Below are 22,937 nucleotides of genomic sequence, written 5' to 3'. Positions count from 1 at the left end.
TGGCTTTGTTTGGAACTATTTGCATTGACAGACAAAGTACCTCCCAATATTGTGCCTAAAATGTAATTCAGTATTAAATTCTTGTTCAATGAACTGGTATATAAATTTGTTTATTTTAAATTTTAATATTATTTATTAGTATTTCAAATTAGTTTTTATTTTTATATTTTAATTTGACTTGAATTTTATTCATTTTTTATGTGTTAGTTTTTTATTATTTCACTTTAGCTTTCCATTTATGGTAACATATCACCATATTTGCCTTCAAGTTTTAGTTTTAGTAATTTCGTAAATCCACTTATTTAAATTTTTTGCCAAGGCAACATTTCATGATTTAGCAGAATTAATAGTTAACAAAAACAAAACTAGTATAAAAGCATTTTCACACTTTCAATTTGTTTCACAGAATATTAGCATGACTGTGATTACCCGCTAACAGTTGAAGCGTAGCCATACTGATATTTGTAAATACAGCGCTCTCGTGTGACGGTGCTTAATTATATATTGTTCAGGAAGGACTGGAGATACGAGCAAATCCAGACATGAAGCAATGACATTGCCATATGACAGCCTATGGAAAACACTGCCCCTGCCCTCTGCCCTGTTTTCTCTGTAGCAGAGCTCAGCCGCTGTTTCCGAGAGGAGAGCAGGTCAAAGGGTGAGGCGCCCCATCACGCCCACTGCTTTCACACAAACGCTGCGCTGACGCTGGATGAAGCCTTTAACCTCTGTTTTATAAGCCCCTTCTCATACGGTCTTAAATTACAGCTTCTTCTAGTTTACTTGCGTAAGTTCAGACAAAATCCAGCACAACCACATGGCGCCACTTGAAATGAGTCTCAAGAGCAATGCACAGCTCCAATTTTCAGTCTTACAGTGGGAAAATTCTGTAAACACATCTGATGAAGATGGTGCTTAATTAGCTCTACTGATAAATTTACAAAGTAGAGTTGTTTTTATAAAAAAAAACTGGAAAGTACAGAGAAGAGGGTGGTAAAGTATTTCGTAAGAATAATGATGGTCTCATCAATGCTATTGGGTGCAAAGCTCTTTGGTAACTGCACACGGCAGCAAAGACTGTTCATCTAAGTCAAGGGGTCAGTCAAGGTTGTATTTTCTCTGATCTATTCAGTTCTGTCGACTTGTATTAGGTCAAAGGAATGTGTTTCATAGGCCTTCAGGCAGTGAAGCTCTATGTTAGATGACCGCAGTTTAATTTTTACTTGGTTTTAGAAGATGGGTTTTATCTAGGTTTGAGTCATTGGTCTTATCGATCCTTTTAATACCTATGTATTTATAGTCAATATAAGTTACTTCAGCCTACTAAAAATGCTAGTACATATTACTGCAATTGTAGCTTGAGGAATTTTTTGTGAATGTCTGAGGGTTTGTTGCTTATTTTTTATTATTTTATAATATATTTTATAATAATTCTTTATTTTGATAAAATGTGTATTTTATTTAGTTGTGTTTATTTTTTCTGTTTATAAATTTCCTCAATGTCTCTTGGATTCTTTACCTTCATATAAATGTAGGAGATTACAGCAGCAAGAAAGTAAGGAAAGAGAAGGAGGGAGGCATGAGAATTTGCAGGGAAATGGACAAAGTAATTGAGAAAAAGACAGTGGGAACCAGACCAGATGGAGCAAGAGGGATAAAGCTAATGTAAGGGAGAGAGAGAGAGATCAGGCGGCTGAAGTAGAAGTCCAATAATCAAATACAGATGTCTCCCACCCCTTATTTGAAGGGGTCAATAATACAACTCTCCTGGCACAGTTATTCTCTGAACAGCGGTTTCTCTCATGCCATATTTCATATTGATGATGAGAAATTAGGGTTATGGTACTTAGTTTGAAATATTTGGAGAAGGGTTTCTGATTAGTGTCTACAGAGAGATAAAGATAAAATCAGATAATCATCTGATTATCAGATCATCACTTGAAGGAAAATATTTATTTGATCAATTTTAATTTAATGTTGAATCTTAAAGACAAACAACATAAAATTAATTAACTCTTTCAATAATTTTCATTCTTCTTCTTCTTCCTATTGTCTTTTTTATAGGTTTGTCCTGGTGTTTGGCTGCTTGGTGCTGTCTGTCTTCTCTACCATTCCAGATCATCAGGAAATGGCCTCTCAAAGTCTTCTGATCTTGGTAAGAGCTTAACTAGTGTAAAAACTTAAACCAAAAAATAATAATAATAAAAATGAAGCATGAAACCAGTCTCATGCAAAGAAGTTTAAAGAAAAAATATTGGATGAACTTTGTGTTAACTCTACTGTTGAGCCTTATATAATCTGTCACAGCATGCAGTGGAATCTAACAATTCAGATTTTATGGGATAGTGTAACTTTTTTTATACATTCTATACATGCAGCTCTTTGCAGTACTTTCCTCTGCCATCCACCAAATTCAGCTAGCTTCTGATGAGTCTCCACTTGAATTCAGTGTTGGTGATATGTTAATAGTACCATACAGCAAAGGTTAATATAGTTATTCAGATCAGTAAAATCAAAATATAACTGCAACCAAATATGCCCCACTATTGTTTGTCAGAAGTTGATCCCTGGATTTAATACAGTGTGATGGAATATTGTCAATAGTTATTTGATTACAAAGCATTGAAATAAGCCTGCTACAGGTGAGAGGCTGGATCAGCGGATCAAAGGCTTATGTTATGCTGGTTTCTGTTCCTGGAAGTCTGCTGGTTTATGTACTGGTAATAAATGCCATAAAAAAAATAGACCTGATTCGTTTATTGACTCAGCTGACACCAAACATGATATGTATGATGTTGATGGTCTGTAGTCAGAGCTCTGAAGCTAAAGCTGCACACTCATAATGAAAGATATTTTATTCAGTGACACTGCTGCCTCTATAATTGAAAATGCAAAGACAGGATACAGTCAAGATAAAATTGGTCTTTAAATTACTTTGAGCTCCGTGAATTCTCTGTGAAATCATCCAAAATACACTTTTAAGTGTTTATTTTATTGTATTTTATCTATTTGCATACAGTATATTGCAATTACAGTATATATCTTTAAAGGCAGATTACTCAAAATTTGGTCTTTCTCAAGCACCGAGCCAGAAATATACATTTCAAAAGCACCAAACGTTATTTTTTTATTCTTATCAATATTCTGATTGTTTTGTTCATACATCAATTTGCCTGATTCATAATTGTATTCCTAAAAACGTCCTAAAAATGTAATTCCTTAAAACTGTCTTTTCTTTTTTTCTGGCTGTTGAGAGTATTAAAGGGGTCCTATTATGCTTTTTCACTTTTTCTTACTTTAGTTAGTGTTTAATGATGCTGATTGAGCACTTTTCAAGAACTACAACAAACGACTCGTTTGGACTTCAACACACTTTTTCCGGATCTTATGTAGTCATAATGTTCCTCATTTAAATAATCCCCGCCCACAGAATATGCAAAAAAGTTGGCGAGGCCTGGATGAGCTGCGCTAAAGAAGATGAATAGTGTTTTCGCTGTTATTTCCACATCGGGTAAAAGTTTGTCCTAGGGCTGATGAACTTAGAGAGATTAAAATGTGTTTTTAACACTGTTCCTGAACATTATAACCTCAATCCTTGTCTGTGCACTGCACATTTTATGGAGAACAGCAGACAGACAGAGTACAATGCAGGCTATATGCACAAAAGCTTCTCCTGAAAAACGTAACCATTCCCATTTTGTTGGGACAAACTGTTGTTTATGGATCACAACTTTTTTGTAGTTGTGTTTTCTATTAACAGTTCGAATTATAAGCTTTATGTAGTTGCTATGATAGCTATGATGTAAATGAAGGGCAAAGCTTTGTTGATGTATTGTTTACTGTAGCTTCTGTAAGCTCTTGCTTTTGTAAGACCGCCCCTTAGGAAAATTATCCATGATTTTTTGATCGTTTACTGTTTGTATTACCATAGTTTTCCGACAAATATGATTAAATGTTGTAGAACATCGTATCTATAAGAAAATGACAAAAAAAACATACCACTCTGAAACGTCCTGTGAAATCCGTGCTCGCAAAGTTCGTGCTTGAAATCTTTTCTGGACGATCCTCTTTGTTAACATTGTCAGGGTCTGAATCATGCTTGAATTGGTTTGAAATTGACGCCATTGTTAATATTTAAATCTGAGTAGAGCTCGCGGTTATGAAGGGGTGTGACATTTCCCGAACATGCGCTAAGCGCTGCCAATCACAACACACTGGGCCAGCTTACCAATCACAGCACATTTCGTATTTCGGATGGAGGGGCAACATCGAAAATGACGCGTTCAACCAGACTGGAGATAGATAGGAGCTGTAATAATGTAAAATATGTGAAAAATAATGCGTTTTTTGAACAATCAAGCATGAAAACATGTTTTAGTACACCCTAAAAACAAAATCAAGATTTCGTAAAAGGGCATAATAGGACCCCTTTAAGAATTTGACAAAATGAAACAAGAATTTTGAACCTGCATGGCTTCATCCAATATTTGGATTTCTGTTCTGTAAATGTATGTAAATTGATGCAGTTTTATTTAGATAATGCATAATTTGCATATTTGAACATATTATCTCAGAAAACTTGTCATACAAAAATATGTTTTAATGTACTGTGATTAATCAACTCGGGAAGTATAATGATGTTAATTAGTTTAAATGTTTTACTCTATTCACCTGGGTTGTCTTGACTTAAATGTGCTGTTGTGCACAAGGTACAGTACTTCCCTGATTGTGCAATTCCAGGACTGATGTATGTAATGTAGTTGTTTAACAGTGTTATCATTTTAGCAACCAACCACAGATGATACTAGTACACACCCACACAAACAAACTTGAAAATGTCTTTCTTTGTCTTTGTAGGAGTTTGTTATGATCGTTGTGTTTGGGCTGGAGTACATCATTCGAATCTGGTCTGCTGGTTGTTGTTGCCGGTACAGAGGATGGCAGGGGCGACTTCGCTTCGCAAGGAAGCCCTTCTGTGTCATAGGTGAGCTTTCAATGAATGTACAAGACTAGTTTCCCTCCATAAAATCAGAACCTTTTCATGGTTATAGATTGGGGTTTCGGGACTTTTTTTTTTATTTCTAAACAAGGTCATAGAGTGAAATTTGACAGAAATGTCAAAAAAATGTGACTTGTGATTTTGTTCCTCATTATTATTGGTGACTTGCTATACAAGGAATATTCCAAAGTTGGAGTACAAATGCTCTAGAGTCACAATTTTTTCTGTAGTAGATTGAATAAACAAAAGAGTAAAACTGAGGTTAAGAAAAACTTTTTAATATACATATGCAGGACCAGGAACACAGGTAAGCAGGTTAGCGCAACACACATTACACATCACGTAGATCGGACAAACACTGACTGAACTGAAGGAACATAAATGCAAACACAGATGATGATATTAAAGTGAACACAGGTGACACAGATGAACCGATAATGATGGTGATGAAGACATGTGACAACTGAAGACAGGCAGACAAGTCCAATGAAAACAAACTAAACAGAACACAACTGTGACAGAATGCCCCTCCCGGCAATGCGCGTCCTCGCACCGTGAGGACAGAGATGAAGGTGGGGTTTTGGAGGACGGAGAGGGGCAGGTGAAGGGCAGGAAACAGGAGTAGGCGAAGATCTGGTAAAGGCAGGCAGATTACAAGGAGAAGAAGAGGGGCTTGGCTGAGGGGTGATGGGTCCAGAGGGAAGGATCACAACCCATGGTGGAGCCGATGGATGGAGGAATCATGGTGATGATGGGCAGAGGCGGAACTGATGGGGGCAGATGACAGGGAGGAGACGGAAGTTTGCCGGGCCATGGTGGAACACAGGGTTAAGAGACACACAGGGAAGCCGCTGGCTCGGGTGACTGAGGTGTAGACGGGGACACAGAAGGGTGCAGTGGAGACAGAGGGACTGAGGACCAAGGATGAGCAAAAGGGAGTGAGGAGTCCAATGGAGCCGGCGGGACAAAGGGACGGGGCGTAGGAGCCAAGGGTGAGCAAGTGGACTGATGGGCCGATGAGGAATCCTGGACGCAGTGGTTGGAGTCGGATCCAGGGCATCCACTGTCCATGATGGCGCTGAGTACTGGAAGCCCCTCAGCGAGCCCATCATTCCACTGGTGTCTTGAGGATGACGGCTGGATGAGCGGTGACGGGAGAGGGAGGTTGGGTGGGAATTCAGGAACAGACTCAGGAACCAATGGAGAAGGATGACAGGGAGGAGATGGAAGTTCGCCGGGCCATGGTGGAGCAGAGGTTTCAGAGGGACACGGGGAAGCAGCATGAGGGTTTCGTCGCCGAGGGGGCTAGTGACGGCTCGACGAATAAAGTTCTCCGCGAAGGAAAAAAAATCTGGCAATGGCGACAAATATAGCCCTGTCATCCATATGGGCTGGTCTGATCTTCTGTAACTTCCCCGTGTCCCTCTGAACCCTCTGCTCCACCGTGGCCCGGCGAACTTCCATCTCCTTCCTGTCATCCTCCACCATCGGTTCTGCCTCTGTCCTTCATCGCCCTAAAAACTCCTGCACTTCAGCCTCCATGGCTCCTCCCTCTATTGGCTCCACCATGGGTCGTGATCCGGGAACAGACTCAGGAACAGACTCAGGAACAGACTCAGGAACAGACTCAGGAACAGACTCAGTAACAGACTCAGGAACAGAGGCAGCCATCTCCGCTGAGGGCTCGGGCAGCGAGGCGGCGACCATTGGGATCTTGGGACGAGGCTCTGGAATTGCGGCGGCCATCTTGGGACGAGGCGCTGGAACGGCAGTGGCCATGACGGGATGAGACTCAGGAAGGGTGGTCTCGGCGAGACGAGACTCTGGAAGGGTGGTCTCGGTGGGGCTAGGCTCAAGATCGGGCGTGGCGGCGACCATCTTGGCCGATCCCGCTGACATCAGCGGTGGATCTGTCATGCTGGATATCAGTCTTGGACGCCCAGAGACCTATCTGGTAGCAGGCCTGATGGCTGGCATGACTTGAAGACATTCAGGTGGTGTGGTGATTTCGATGGCTGCTGCTGATGGTGGTTGTTTTCTGGACTGGGACGCAATGCTCACCAAACACCTGCCGATGGCTTCCATCCAGTTCAGTCCAGTCAGGTGTTTGGGAGGTCGGTGGCCTGGTGGAAATTGGCCCCATCCAGAAAAGCAGCTTGAGGGTTTCGTCGTCGAGGGGGCTAGTGACGGCTCGATGAATAAAGAAAAAAAATCTGTACTCTCTTGAGCAATGGCAACAAATATAGCCCTGTCGTCCATATGAGCTTGTCCGATGGACATATGTTAAAGAGACAAACACACACACCATCACTGGTTATGGGTTGACAGTTCAGATAAAAAACTAATATTTGGTGACCTTAAAATATTTATTTAGTTAGTTAGTTAGTTAGTTAGTTAGTTAGTTAGTTAGTTAGTTAGTTAGTTAGTTAGTTAGTTTGTGGTAGTTCTAAATCACATAAGTTTATTTAGTAAGGATGCATTCAATTGAAGTAACCGTAAATATACTATTTCAAACAAAGGCTGTTCCTTTGAATGTTTTATTCATCAAATAATCTTGAAAAAAAAATTTAATTGGTTTCCACAAAAATATTTTTGTGGAAATAATACTTTATAAAATAATTATAAAAAAAAATATTTAATGTATTAAATAATACAATAATACTTTTTTTTTTCTTGAGCACAAAATCCATATATTAGCATGATTTAAGAAGGATCATGTGACACTGAAGACTGTTGTAATTATTTCTGCTTAAATTTCTGCTTTGCCATCAAAGGAATAATGTTTAAATGTAATTTTAAAATGTATTAAAATAGAAAATTACTATTTAAGTTGTAATTAAATTTCACAATATTACTTTTTCTTTTACTGTGTTTTTGATTAAATAAATGCAGTCTTGGTGAGCAAGCATAAGTGACTTATATAAAAATATAACTGTTCCCAAACATTTGAAGTGTACACATTCCTGTTCTCTTCTATGTTGTATTATTATTATTATTATTATTATTATTATTATCATTATTATTATTATTATTATTAATATTAATATTATTATGTTTTGGCAGCTGTTTGTAACACTATTAATACCGGCCACCGTTGCAAATGCATTGCTTTATCTAGCAACTTTCATTCTTCCAAAATGACACAAACCATGTTCATTCCTTAGTAACCAAGACAACAGCCTCATAACTGATCACCAGTAAGGAACTATCTCATGCCTTTTAAATATTGTTACTGTACTTAGCCCTTGACCTCAAACCTTTTACTCAGCATACTCCAGTTGTGTCTGCCAAAAAACAAAAAAAACAATGATCCCTCAACCTGTCTAATGTTCTCCAGACTGTTGTTACACAGTGTGAGCTCATTAATACTGGCTTTGCTTTTAACAAGGTTTTACTTTGTTTAAGTGTGTGTAGGTGCTTGTGGTGTATGTTCTTAAGTGCTAACACTTAGCCCTGGCCCTATCGATCTAAATGATGAATAAAGAGAGTAATGAACATCATTAATAATGAGAATAATGTGTCTGTGTGTTCAGACCATGCAAATGTTGTCTCATTCTACTCCCTAGTTTCCTTTTGTTAATATACTGTGAACACTAGCAAAGGTCTTGATGCCCTAAACATCAGTGACACTGATGTCTGACACTTAAATTTACACTTGGTCTCATCCTTGACAGCTTGGATTGAATATTTTATAAATATCATAGTGAATATTTAGACGTGAATTCTGGGAATTTATAGTGAGCAAATGTCTCTGTACCGGAATAATTTTGACAGTGGGACAGTTCTAGAAATAGTTGACTCCCTTGTTACTATGGAGCCATTAAAACTTGTTAAAACCCTGCAAAACAACCACTTAAAACATTATTATTCTTATTTTATATGGTGATAATCTGAGTAATGCTGGACTTTAGGCATTCAGTATTCTGTTGGGTTTTCATGTGAAACATTTGAGTTAACAGGCAGGGGACACTCATTATTGGTGTTACTAAAAACTGCTGAAGGGTTTTCCTGCAATAGCCTACAACAATATCACATACATCATTCTTTCTCTGGTAGGGTTCATTCATCAACACACAAATGCCATCTAATGGAGGCTAATGACTTGTTGAATCAATTTGGAAACGTACACTTCATTTAAACTTGACAAAGCAAAATAAACCCTGCCTGAATAAGTTTATTCTGGAAACAGCTTCCCAAACCATTTGTAAAAAAAAAAAAAAAAAAAAAACTTAAAATATTCCACCAACAATCAAATGTTGTGCGAATGCAGTAGTTCCTGTGCATGTAGCTACTAAACAGTTGTTAGCAACAGTGTTTAGCCTCAGGTCAAGTAGGGCCTCTGGGTATAGAAATATTCACTCATAATTAGTTTTAAATTATTGAAAATGAATCACCTGCTATTAATTCGTAGTGGCATTCTATTTCCCTTAACATCATATTGATGAAATTGGGCTGTAAATGTGTGTGTGCAGTATCAAGTGACTTCAGCCAGAAATAAATTGAAATACAATTATGTTTACATGCTATATAAAAAAAAACCTTCACAAGGTTCAGAAGTCTCTTCTTAGACATCCAATTATACCTTAATTTATCGTTGAAGTTTTACATTCATCGCAGAAGTAGCCTAATGTTTATATGACACACTGTTAGAAAAATCTGTAGAAATTACAGTATTACTGGCAGCTACTTGCCAGTAACTTACTGTAGATTTAAATTGATGTTATTTACTGGCAACAATTTGTTCAAAATTAAATGAACATTAAACATTAACAAGTCTTTATCTTTACAGAATAAAACTAAAATAACATCCTCATGCAAAGCATTCTGGGAACCAAAATCTGAAGGAAAGAAATAGAAAAGGGTTGATGAAGATTTCTGGTTCCCAGAATGCTTTGCATTAGATTGTTATTTTATAATTTTATTCTTTAAAGACAAAGACTTGTTAATGTTTAATGTTCATTTAACTTTGAACAAACTGTTGCCAGTAAATAACATAAATTTAAATCTACAGTAAGTTACTGGCAAACAGCTGCAAAACTACAGCAAATTTTTTACAGTGCAAGTATGTTCACCACACACTATTTAAAGAGAAAACATGTTTCAGATTTCCTTTGCTGGCATAAACCTGTCAAATTACTTCAATATATTCTGTCATTCAGTTTAAGCCAAAAATATTAACGTATTATACTGCATTGCAGTGGCGCCCTCCTCGGTTCATATCACGTTCCGGTTCAAGTTACACACCACAAAATGAGAGAAAGGGCACTTTACTATTAGTGATTAAAGGAGCAGGGGCTCTAGTATTTTTTATTTTATTTTTTTACATTTTTGTACATGCATGGCTTGAGCATTGCATGGACAATTTCTTGACAGTGCAAGAAAATCACTTTTCAACAGGCCTGATTCTGGAGGATAGTGCTCTCTTTCATGTGAAGGACTTATGTATTTTTCATTGAGTTCATGGAGTCATCTTTTTACTTCATCCAGCTGGATAAAGGCGTCATAATTTATACATAAAGTGCACTTCTACACCCCTAAATAAGCATTTTCCCTCCCAGCTCGAGGCTCCCTGAAGACTTTAAGAACACATGTAATGTGATGATTTGACTTAGAACGACAGACTACAGCAAAGAGCAGATGAGTGAGGGAGCTTGAAGGCCCATTTGCTGGAAAGTTTGAGCACATTGACTACAAGGAATATAATAAATTAGAGGGGGGTTTAGAAAGAGAAAGAAAATATTATTGCAGTTGAGTGCTTTTGAGTTGTTTGTGTTCTTTGAGGGTTTGATGTCACGTCTCCAAGTGGATGTGGTTTCTGTGTGAACTTCCCGTGTCCTTCCTTTCTTTCTGTCTCTTTCTCCCTCTTTCCCCCTCCCTTAGCCCCCTTTTTCCACAGAATATGGGCAAGATACACATGCAGAAAAAAGTGTGCAAAAATTGTTAGTTAGCAAAAATTTGGAAATCTTTCCAATTAATTAATGAGAAGTAAATTGTCTAGTCTGAGCTGATGAGATGTCATTCTCATTTACCTGAATTAAAGTTCACTGACAAATTTTCAGTTTTTTCTTTTTCAAATTTTCTGCAAGCAGCTTTGCCATAATTACAGCAGACATTCTGGAGAAAATATAATTGGTGGCCTTCAAGTCAAAAAGGTTGAGATCTATTAATTAATGGATGCTTTTGTGTAATGGAAACTACAGCATAATTATTACAAGGTCTCCTAAGAAGTCGCCGTTTTCATAGATTGAGCCAAAAAAGTCAAATGAAATGATGCAGGTTAAATGCATTTTTTCTTTAATAGCCTCACATTTTAAAACTTTTAACATTTATCTTGAGAAGGAGAAAGTGTGGCTCTGTACTGTAAGTTTCCTTAAAATATTATTGATGGGTCTGATCATCTTGTAGGGATTTATTTTGTGATAATGGTCACTCAAAATCAAATTGTCCTGAGGACAGTGTAACAAGAAATAATTATTTTAGAATTTTACTGTACAGTTAAAGCTCACACAAATGGCGAATGACATCTTCGGCAATCTTTTGATATCATGTTAGGACTCTTGCTACTCATGTAAACTTTGTTTTCTGTTCTCTTCTCTAACCATCAGACATTATAGTGCTGATTGCATCTGTTGCTGTGGTTTCGGCGGGGAGTCAAAGCAACATTTTTGCAACATCTGCACTGCGAAGCTTGAGGTTTTTACAGATCCTGCGAATGGTACGCATGGACCGCCGTGGAGGAACTTGGAAGCTTCTGGGATCTGTAGTTTACGCACACAGCAAGGTAAGTTTATTGACAAGTCATCATCCAGAATTATTTGCTTAAGTATCTTGGTTATAAAGAGTTTGGAAAAATTCAGTTTAACAGCAGAAACTCCTGTGTATTCATAGCCATATCAAAAAGTACTTTTTGTTCTTTTGTAAATATTTTCCTGCTGTGCAGGTATCCTCTAAATGTCCTCAGTATCTGCTTCTCCTCCTAATAGGAATTGGTCACTGCCTGGTACATCGGGTTCCTTGTGCTCATCTTTTCCTCTTTCCTGGTTTATCTGGTGGAAAAGGAGTTTAATAAAGACTTTGCCACATATGCTGATGCATTGTGGTGGGGCACGGTGAGTCTCCACTCCCCACATCTCTGCACAATGGTATATTCTCTCTTGAGTCATAACAAATAATATTCTGACCTATAATGAGCTTCACAAAACAAGTTATTTATATTTGATGAGGTGCTAGAACACATGTCTGCGACTCTGATGCATTATTCCTGGCTAATTTTTTCCGGCTCTAGCTAATGGTCAACATTACTAGAAAATTGCAAGATGTGCTAGTTTCAGTTTAATATGATCATTGACATCAGTTCTAATTTCAGGCTCACCCTTTTTCAGCCTTTTGTTCATTGCCTTCCACCATGTTTGGGGTATTGAAACCTTTTCCATAAAGGTTATACGGAGGCCCATTAGATTCCATTTCCATGGAGATAGAAAGTAATCATGATGGGACAAAACGACAAATGCCATCTCTGGTCTCGCTTGAAAGCCCTTGACGCTTCATAGAAAAGACTTCAGGTTTCATTCAGACTGTTTCAACCCAAAAGGAAAAGACAAAGGCCACATATATGCATAAGTGGTTGGGTGGGGCACAATGTTCAATGCAAATAATACAATTTACGAGGTCATTGTGCATAGTTTGAGTAGCTACATAAATAGACTTTCAGACTTTTCAAAAGAGGCAAAAACGCATCCTATATCCTTTGTTGTTGAGGTCAGTGTCAATCAAGATGTATGCTAATTTGACCTCAAATTACATCTGTCACTCGGTAGAAGCTAGCCAAATTAGCATGGACAAGTTGCTTGACATGCCATCATCCTCAAAAACCATTAACAAAATTACACAAGGTAAAAAGAAAAATTACCCAAACTATATTAAATACCATCTCACCTGCAGAATGGATAAACATGGTTGATGTCAACCATATTGTGTTTTATGTAATGAATTGGTTAAGATTAAAAACAAGCATGATTTTTTAAAGGATTTTTTTTTTTTTTTTTTTTTTTTTTTTTTTCATTAATTAGATCACCCTCACTACTATTGGATATGGAGATAAGACTCCTAAAACCTGGACTGGACGAATGCTGTCTGCTGGTTTTGCCCTGCTTGGGATCTCCTTCTTTACTCTGCCTGCGGTAAACTTTGCACGCATTTTCTCATACCTTGTTCCCTTACACTGCTTAAAGTATTAATTCAGTGTTTGTGCATCTTGTCACTTCTCCAGATACAACACTAATAAAGAACCACATTGTAAATAATTTGGATAATTGATACAATTCCTAATGTCCTTCTTGGTTTCCAGCCTGCTCCACGCAATGAAATCTTATTCGTAGCTGCCTGGGTGTCGCACACAGCCATCCAGGGCGAGGACAGTTCTGAAGACTGTCTTCGTCTCTAGGATGGTTAAAAAAGAAGCCCTGATGTTTGTTACATCCAGGGTATGCCCCCTTGGGAAGAGACTGTTGCACCGTACCACGTCTCTTGGGTATCGCCTAAAATGAGTGTGCGTCTCTTGGGTTAATTTTTTATACCTTTTAATGTTTGTGTTGTAGCAGGCTGGCCCTTTCCACACATTCATGGATATTATTAATGTTGAATTGGATTGAACCCAGGCTTTGACTACACTGTAATCTGTTCCCTGTGCATACTTCACAACCTTATTGGTCAGGCATTTTTCATTATAGTGACATGGGTATTAATGTTCCCAGAGAGTCAATGCCATGACGCAGCATTGAGGTTTACTAAAGGGAGCTTTTTAGGTTATGTATGTAATCCAGTTCCCTGAGAGGGGAACGTGACACTGCGTCGCTTTAACATACTTCACGTAATGCCTGAAAACAGCTTCCCTTATGGTCTCGTTGACACGCTTGCACTACGTCACCTGACCACGCTGTTGGCCAATAGAATTGGTGTTTTTCCACATGTGCTTCAGACACCAGCTCAGGGAACCAGAATACATACTGTATGTAACCTGAGATGTTTACTATAGTCCTATTGTCTAATTCTAACCTATAGTATTACTGACATGGTTCTACTTCACTTGCATTGCAGGGCATTTTGGGTTCAGGTTTTGCCCTAAAGGTTCAAGAACAGCACAGACAGAAGCACTTTGAGAAGAGAAGGAACCCTGCAGCCTGCCTTATACAGGTTAGACACAAGAGCCGTGAATCTGCCTTCACATTTGGTGATATTACACTATCTTGTACAATAGAATTTGGTTTATAGTGTAATTTTTATGACAGAGAATTTGATGGAAAATGTCATTCCTCTAAGTCAGTGGTTCTAAATTTTTTTTGGTCACGGCCCCCTTTAAACCTAAAAAAAAATCTTGAACGCCATTGCAACAGCTCCCCCCATACTTTGAGAACCACTGCTAAGTAGAGTGCTGTTTGCACTAAATGGTACCATATCTTTTTTTATGTACTGTTACTATGCTTTGTGTCTGAATGCACCCCAGTGGTTTTGTTGCCTGATAAATCTTTTATGAAATGTCTGAGACTGGGGATTGTTTTACCTAACAGACAAATAGTTAGGTTTAGTTCACAGCAAATAGACTTTTATTTGTTTGGACCAGTGTTTCGCTAGTTTTAATGTGGTTTAAATGTGACTCAGCAATTAAGAGTTGTACAAATCTCCTGAATTTGTTGCAAAATATATTGGAGGAACTTCCCTTCTCTCTCTGTGCGTGCGTGCGTGCGCATTGTGTTTCTGCTCACTATGTTTTACTCTCCCTAACCCTGAATAAGGCTGCGTGGCGATATTACTCCACTGATGGTAGTCGTCCTTACCTTGAGGCCACTTGGCGTCACTATGAGTCTACAATCCCTGTCCCGAGGCATGTATGGGTGCCTGCTCTGACCGAAAAAAAACCTGTGTAGTTTTTATACTAATCTGCTTTTTTTCCTTTTTTTTTCTTTTTTCTTCCCTTTCTCTTCTGTCGGCTTGTTCTTCTCTTTTCCCTTTTACCTTTATCCCTTGTTCTTTTGGTTTTATATATTTTTGCATGTAGTGTGTGTGGCGTAGCTATGCGGCTGATGAGAACTCGGTTTCCGTTGCTACCTGGAAACCTCATTTGAAGGCGTTGCATACCTGCAGTCCTACAAAGTACGTACAAACCCCCTGGCAGATGCTATTCTATATCCTCTCTGTTCCCTTGGTTCATTCATTTTTTTCACAAAGGAATACTTTCCTCTTTCCCTCTATTTAGTTGTTAAATTTCCCCGTGTAACTTTATTGTGCCTGTCTCCTAGACAGTCCATTTTTCTTTTCACATCCTCTTCATTTCAACATTCAAAAAACTACATGTCAGTTGCTATGTCCATTTCGCATTTGTCTGATACATTCATTGCCATCCACAAGAATCATTATAGACCAGGTTCTATTGTAGGTCTAGCTGTCCATAAAATCACCTGATTGCAGACTTTCTCTCAAGGTGAAAGGGAATAAAATAAGCGAATGGACAGTAATGTTTCTCTCCATTTTGGATTTATGCCCACATTCTGTTTTATAATGGCACATTCATGGATAACGTGAATATGCAGTAGTTGTCCATCTTAGTAAATAGTACCAATAGTTTGATTGCCTTTGCCTTGACCATGAAATGTAACTAGACCTGCTGAAAGCCTTACTTTAAACACACAGAGAATAAACTACTGTAGATATCCAGAAGGGCTCCAAATACATAATGGCAGATTTATTTGCTTGAGCTTCTGAATTCCTTGCAATACTCTGCATGTTTTGATTCGCATGTATATGCATTATGTTTTAAACTGGCTGTTGCTTTTGGTGCATTAGTATGCATGAAATATTTTATGATAAACTAGATGAATCTGAATTCATGGCATGTGCAGTTTATAACAAGACTGTTTACTGTAGATTCATTTAACATCTCACATTTAAATATTTCTCTTTCTACATCACCTTTTGACACCCACAGAAAGGATCAAGGAGAGTCATCTACAAGGTTTGTGTTATTTCATATCCTATATATACTAGAAATAAATTTCAATTGACACAGACTTTTGAAAATTGCTGTTGTTATACCTCATTTGACCATAAAAAAATCACACTGTGACTTTATATCCCAAAAATGGGCCTTTATTTCTTGTAATTCAGACTATATTTCTAGTAATCATTAGAGTTCATATCTGTGTCTTTATATCTCAAAATGTGACTTAATAATTGGCAATATGACTATATATTTCATGATTGCAACTTTATTCCTCATAATCATGGCTTTTTATCATAATGCAAATTCAAATCTTGCAATTTGACTTTATACAGTTATATCTCAATTATGACTTTCTTTCTTGTAATTGTTACATTATTACATTACATTATTTCTTATATGAAACTTAATCTCGAAATTAATTTTCTACGTTTTATTCTGAGGTGTAAACACAGGCTGCCATATTTGATCAGTATTTCCCTCTGATGTCTGTTTACTGCAATCTGTTATTAAGTGCACTCTGTTTTTCATCAGGCACATACATTGGGCAAATGAAATATGAAATAGCAATGAATTGAGATGTTTTTATGCTTTCATGTTTTGTCACTTACCAGACAAATGTGTTTACTGGGGGTTTGGCTTTATAGAGAGAGAAAATAATGGAGATGAGAAAGTCAAGTCAGACTGTTTGGAGGACTGCATTACACGCCAGCTACTAAGACATAGTGTCATCAGTCCAGATAACAGAAAGAGCTAGTGGTGTCATTTGCATAATTACTAAGATAGAACTTCAGATTGTGCCATAATAGTATTTCCAGTATGAACAAGGCCAGGCAAAATCATTTCCCCTCATTATGAATTTATTAAGTACAGAACAAATACATGAAATTCATCCATTTGCCTGAGTGTGAACAACAGATTTCAAAGAGGTGTTTGGATATGATACTTCTGTGGGTTCTAACCAGTTTTTTGTGTGAAACAACCATCCATCCACTCATTTATGATGCACTACTCATCAATGACCAAGAGACAATGATACCATAATTAGCATAGTTGCTAATGTGACATTATTGAACAGAAGTGGATGACTCACTGCAGTGCTGCATTTTTGAGTGGCTGCTGCTCTTTTCTTTAGTTATGTTCAGCTGTCTGACCTATAATGAGAGAACTAGTCATTTTTTTTTCAGATAATAGAACTATAGATAAAACAACCTTTTGTAAAAACCAAAGTAGACACTTATTAAACAGAAAGCCCGAGTGTAAGACCAACCGAAAGTCAGAGACCAAAAGAGTAGAGGTGTGATCACATTTCTAGTTTCTCTGTACAATTTCATGTTTTGAAATCAAGTTGGTTACACTGTAAAGAGGTTGCTGTAAATTTTACAGTAACTTACTGGCAGCTGGATGCCAGTAAGTTACTGTAAAATGTTTTACAGTATTATTACTGTATTTTCACCTACAGTATACTGTACTATTTACTGTAATTGCATTTACAGTATTATTACTGTATTTTCACTTACAGTATACTGTATCATTTACTGTACTTGCATTTACAGTATTATTACCGTATTTTCATTTACAGTATTAGTATTGAGGTATTTTTTTTTATCATTTAATTTTTTTTTTTTAATTTATGTTTACCCCACCCCCCCAAAAATCACAATAACTCACAAACATTTGTCCTTATAATATTCTTTTTAATCGTTGAACATTTTGTTTTAGAAGTACAAATTACAAATCTTGACCTTTAGGAGCCACTAGCTGAAGAAAAAAAAAGGCAACATCTCCAAAGTCCATAGAATTAATCTCCTGGTGACCATTTGTATCTGTAGCATGGCAAAAACGTACACACACTGAAAAGCAAAACAGGCCTTAAAACAATAAAATACAGTCAAAGTCAGTGTTGTGTTGTTACATTTCAGTAATTTTGCCAGTCAAAGTTGACAAGCTCTCTGATGAGAAACACTGAGGATTTCAGTCTGATGCTTTTCTTTGGACCTTTCCAGATTTCCATCTGATCTGTGCCTTTGGTGTCTGGTGCCATCAGGGTTGACTCTCAGGATGAACCTGCAAACACAAGCAGGGAAAAATATATAATTTTTTCAGACCGGTGTTGGCAGAATTTCCCCTAACCCTCAAACTTGATGCTGCATGTACTTTGGCGTTAATAAAAGCACTACATCTGATTCTGAATCCACCTACAGTAGTGGTGGGGGAAAAATCGATTCTGGTCAGTGTCGCGATATTTTGCGCACGCAATTATATTGATACAGTAGCGCAAAGTATTCCAATATAGGTTATAAGGCTGTGACGGTGGCAGTTTTTTTTTTACCACTGCGGTGGTAATGGACCAATTACCTGCAGTGGTTGGGGGGTTATTATGAAAATTGAAATAAAAAAATGTAGTTTATTCGAGCAAAAAAGTCTTTATTTGAGCAATTCCGTCAAAGAAGCAACACAAAGCCTGTAAAGCATTCAAATACATATCAGTAAATATTAGAAACTTACATAATAGAAAAGTTAAATCTATAAAAAAAAAAACTTTTGTTTAATACTTCCACACAAAGACACGTGATTCCACATGAAGCCATACCGCTCTGTGCTTTGAGAGGGATGACACGAGGAGGAAAGAGACCATCGATCTATTTTCTGATATCTTCATGTTTTCTACTTGTTGTAAAAGGTATGAAAAGTGAATTTAATCTTCCACAAGGGCAAGACATTTAAACTATGTTTGAAATTGCGCTGCCAAAGAGAGCGAAACTAAAAATCAAATAAACTTGACGTGCCGTACATGTCTAATAACAAGCAAAAACTGTGTTGAAATGAATCTGACGTGCAAGTAAAAATGTAGGCTATCTGTCCTACAACGTTTTTCTACTTTACCACAGTAAAGAATGTGAATGTAATAGGCCTAAATAAAAGCGAACCAAGGAAGAAACGTTTATAATCCCCTTCGAAAATCGAGACGTAAGTGAAGATTTTGGGAAAAAAACAAGGTATTACATGCAGGGATGAGTCATTATAGAATTATAGTATATCGAATAGGTTGTGTAATTATTCTCTAAAATAAAATCTCCATGTTTTTGGTGCTAATGCGGTGGTGATGCGTTCATATAATTACGTTCTGTAATAAGGTCCTGTGTCCTGAATGTTCAAGGACAAAGTTTTTGCACTAGCCTCCAGTAAATGTGTAGAAGATGTTCACAGATTTAATGTGACATTTGAAGTGAGTTGAGCAGTCTTATTTTTTGTAATGTCTTTGAATAATATGGGGGACATGAATCGCAATATATCGCAGAATCGAATCGCAATACTTGCAGTATCGCAATGTTAGGAAGCGCAATAATATTGAATTGTGGCCCAAATATCGCAATACTATCGAATCATCAAATTTTTGCCAATTTCCACCCCTAACCTACAGGGATGGTATTACCCCATAATACATTACATTAAAATCATTAAAGCTTCATTCTTTTTCAATACATTCCTGTAGCTTAGATTTCCAGGGAATGGTTAATTTGAATTAAACTTAATACAATGTAAGTTGCTTTGGATAAAAGTGACTTCCAAATGCATGCATGTAAATGTAATGTAATGTAAAAAAATATATATATATTATATATATATATATATATATATATATATATTTTGGTTTACCTGATTCTGCATTCGACAAAATAGACAGCTAATGCTGAAGAGTCGTCTGTTAGCAGTTGTAACTGGATGATGATTCTGCCCTTCGTTGTCAGCATCCATGTTTTTGCTTTGAGAACAGACTCTCCTGAAACAGACAAAGTCACAGCAGCCTTTTAGTGTTATAGTTTACAGAAAAAAAACTAAAATACAATAACAGAACTTATTACTAACAACAATAACATGTGGGGTGAAGATGAGGTAAGATATAATGTTGTATGGTGTTTATAGTTTTTAATCAATTAAACAACATTAAAAATATTAGTTAGCAAAACTTTGCTATATTGATAATGGTATATTGCTAACCCTTTCCTCCTCCTTCTCCTCTTCCTCCTCCAACGTCAACCCGTTCTGTGTATTAGTGGAGAGCGTCAGCAGTGATGTACATTCCGGAGGGAATGGCCGCTGCAAATTCAAAATAAAGAACAGAAAAGAACATGTTTGCCTGCTTAACTAATGCATACTTCAGCTAATTTAGTTGATGTCATCTACCTCACCTGTAGATGTTATCACCATTACGAAGGCAATCACAAAAAAGACTCCAAAATACACCTCCGACATTTCAGACGACATAATTCAGACCACAAACTTGAAAATAAAACAAAAGATGAAATTAACAATGGTGTTGGATAAAGGGTTAGTTTACTCAAAATTGTAAATTCTGTCACCATTTACTCACCCTCAACTTGTTCATAACTTGCTGTATACAAAAGAAGACATTTTAAAGAACATGAGCAACCAAACAGTTACTGGTCCCCATTGACATCCAAAGTATTTTGTTATGACACAACCATTATTTTTTATAGTTTTAACTAAAGAATATTTCGGCTAATATAGGTGAACTTAACTTACTCACCAGTTAATATTATCACCGTGACAGCGACCCGGCCGACAGTCAGGAAAAAAGACAGTAATAAAGGCACCAAAAAACATTCTGACGACAGTCAGGAAAAAAAGGCACTAAAACCATTCAGACGAAAACAAAACGATACATCATGTTAGTTTATAAGTAAAAACATTTTAAAATGTTTGTTTTACATAAAATAGAAATTATATACTACCTTTTTGGTGAGTTACATGATCTTTTGTCCGTGCATTAACTGCCACTTCACCCCTCAAAAAACACTTGAAAAGAAATCCCTCTTGCCATTGGTCAGTTTTTCGCGGGCAAGTTCACTACTGTAAATTGATTTACAGTAGTGAAGAATTACAGTAGTGACCCTATATTTTCCCATAATCCTTTGCTGTTTACAGTAACATACTGTATACATATTTTACAGTATCTTACTGTACATATTACAGTAAAATACTGTTCAAATTACAGAAATCCGTTACAGTGTACGTAATTTCACTGTGTTGAACAGAAAGCTGCTTGCGTAAAAACTGACCTCTGTGTGAGCAGTGCTTTTTCCATCACATTATTGATAGATAGACAGACAGATCTATATCTTATTTTATGGAACATTGTTGTTACTTCTGAAGGATTTTTATCCCTCTGTTCTTGGCGTTTCTCTCGAGTCTTTCATCTTACATTGCATATTGTCTTGGCATATCATATCTGAAGGGGCCTTTCATAATGATTGTTTAGAGTTTATTTGACTGCATTTCTAATACTATGGGAGTCTAAGCAAGCAGTGCAGATCTAATAAATGGCTTGGCCTCTGCACTTTTTCTACTTTATACTGCTCTTTAATGGCCATTGCCATGGCTCATGGCTGGAAGGAAAGTGCTGTTCTTTCTTTCACTCTCTCATTCTCTCTATTTCCCCCCTTTTTAGTCAGAAACTGAGTTTTAAGGACCGAGTAAGAATGGCAAGCCCCCGTGGACAGAGCATTAAAAGCAGGCAGACGTCCGTTACAGACAGACGTTCGCCCGGAGCTGAGATCAGCACTGATGGATCGAGTCCTGCCAAGGTCCAGAAGAGTTGGAGTTTTAATGACCGCACCCGATTCAGACCCTCTCTCCGTCTCAAGAGCCAATCACGGTCTACCCCTGAAGGTGAAGCAAATTCTGATTGGAGGATTACATTGAACCACTATGTGCATTGAAAAAAATGTAGCTCTATAATTTTTATTCTATGCTGTCTATGTAGTGTAGAAACATAATGGAATTCAAGATGAATTAAAGGTCCCATGACATGAAATTTTCACTTTCTGAGGTTTTTTAACATTAATATGAGTTCCCCTAGCCTGTATATGGTCCCCAAGTTTCTAGAAATTTCAATCGGTGTAAATCGAGCTTTTGCTATCTTTCTCTGCCTTTGAGAAAATGGGCGCTCAATCGCGCTGATCTTGAATCTCCTCCTTGTGACGTTATAAGGAGGAATGTTACCTCCCCTGTCTCTGCTTTGCCCGCACAGAGAATATTTTCCGCCCATGAGAAAATGAGCTAGGAAGGAAGTAGGAACGCGCGCGCGCGATTTTAGTTTGTCCACGAGAGATATCATGGCTTTTGAGCGAGCGAAGCATAACAATTGCTCAATAATTGGATGTACAAATGAACACCGAAGGGTTAATACAGAGCTGGGCTTGCTGAACGTCTGAAACTAAAGTCTGGATCACTCTCTTTGGCTCAGCTACACACCTCGGAACAGTAAGTCAACTAATGATATATAAGTGTGTTGCTTTACTGTTTATGTTTGCCTTGACTGTTACACGTAGAATGTGGCTGTCACATTAGCTATGCAGCTATGCAGTTTATGTGTGTGAATACACAAACTGTAACGCGAGTGTTGTACACTTCTTTGTTATTTGGATAACCGTTTTCTGGTTATATGGCGCGCGCGATATCCGCATTGCAAGATCGCAGAGCTTGATGATGTAATTGTAATAAGATAAATTACAGATGTTACAGATCTCCCGTGAAAAGGCAACAGTAGGTTAGCGTTAGCTACATGATAATAACTGTAAACCATCCGAATAAAGTACCGTATCCAGACATAATATTTTAAACTAACCATTCGGAAACGTCCTGCTGGAACCGCTGAGTTGTTGCTTCTCCATCCGGATCAGATTCTGGGTCAAACTGAAATGCTTGAACGACTGCGTGTCTCCGTGCCATTGCAATATATCCAATGTAAACATGCATGGTCTACCGTTGCCGCAGATGGTCAAGGCCACACCCACCCTCCACCTTGCGCCGCCTTTCTCCTCCTCATTAACATTTAAAGCTACAGACACCGAAACGGCCTGTCTGAAGGAAGCTCATTCTGGGACTGGCTTATAGTGGCTATAATTCTGCACTGAGACT

General features: G+C 37.5%; 1 protein-coding gene across 1 annotated transcript in view; it reads left to right on the top strand.

Moving 5' to 3' along the window:
- The window catches only part of kcnq5b (potassium voltage-gated channel, KQT-like subfamily, member 5b), a 135,461-nt gene that overhangs the window by 100,544 nt on the left and 11,980 nt on the right, over window positions 1–22,937 (top strand). Inside the window, exons 2-10 of the mRNA XM_081362521.1 lie at window positions 2,065–2,155; window positions 4,858–4,984; window positions 11,605–11,780; window positions 11,983–12,108; window positions 13,069–13,179; window positions 14,096–14,191; window positions 15,054–15,148; window positions 15,981–16,007; window positions 21,466–21,686. Coding sequence (XP_081218647.1) covers window positions 2,065–2,155; window positions 4,858–4,984; window positions 11,605–11,780; window positions 11,983–12,108; window positions 13,069–13,179; window positions 14,096–14,191; window positions 15,054–15,148; window positions 15,981–16,007; window positions 21,466–21,686 — 1,070 coding nt within the window. The remainder of the gene's footprint in view (window positions 1–2,064; window positions 2,156–4,857; window positions 4,985–11,604; window positions 11,781–11,982; window positions 12,109–13,068; window positions 13,180–14,095; window positions 14,192–15,053; window positions 15,149–15,980; window positions 16,008–21,465; window positions 21,687–22,937) is intronic.

The sequence above is a fragment of the Scardinius erythrophthalmus genome, assembly GCF_964197995.2.
Source record: "Scardinius erythrophthalmus genome assembly, chromosome: 3".
NCBI lineage: Eukaryota > Metazoa > Chordata > Actinopteri > Cypriniformes > Leuciscidae > Scardinius > Scardinius erythrophthalmus.
This window is presented reverse-complemented; position numbering and strand designations above follow the sequence as displayed.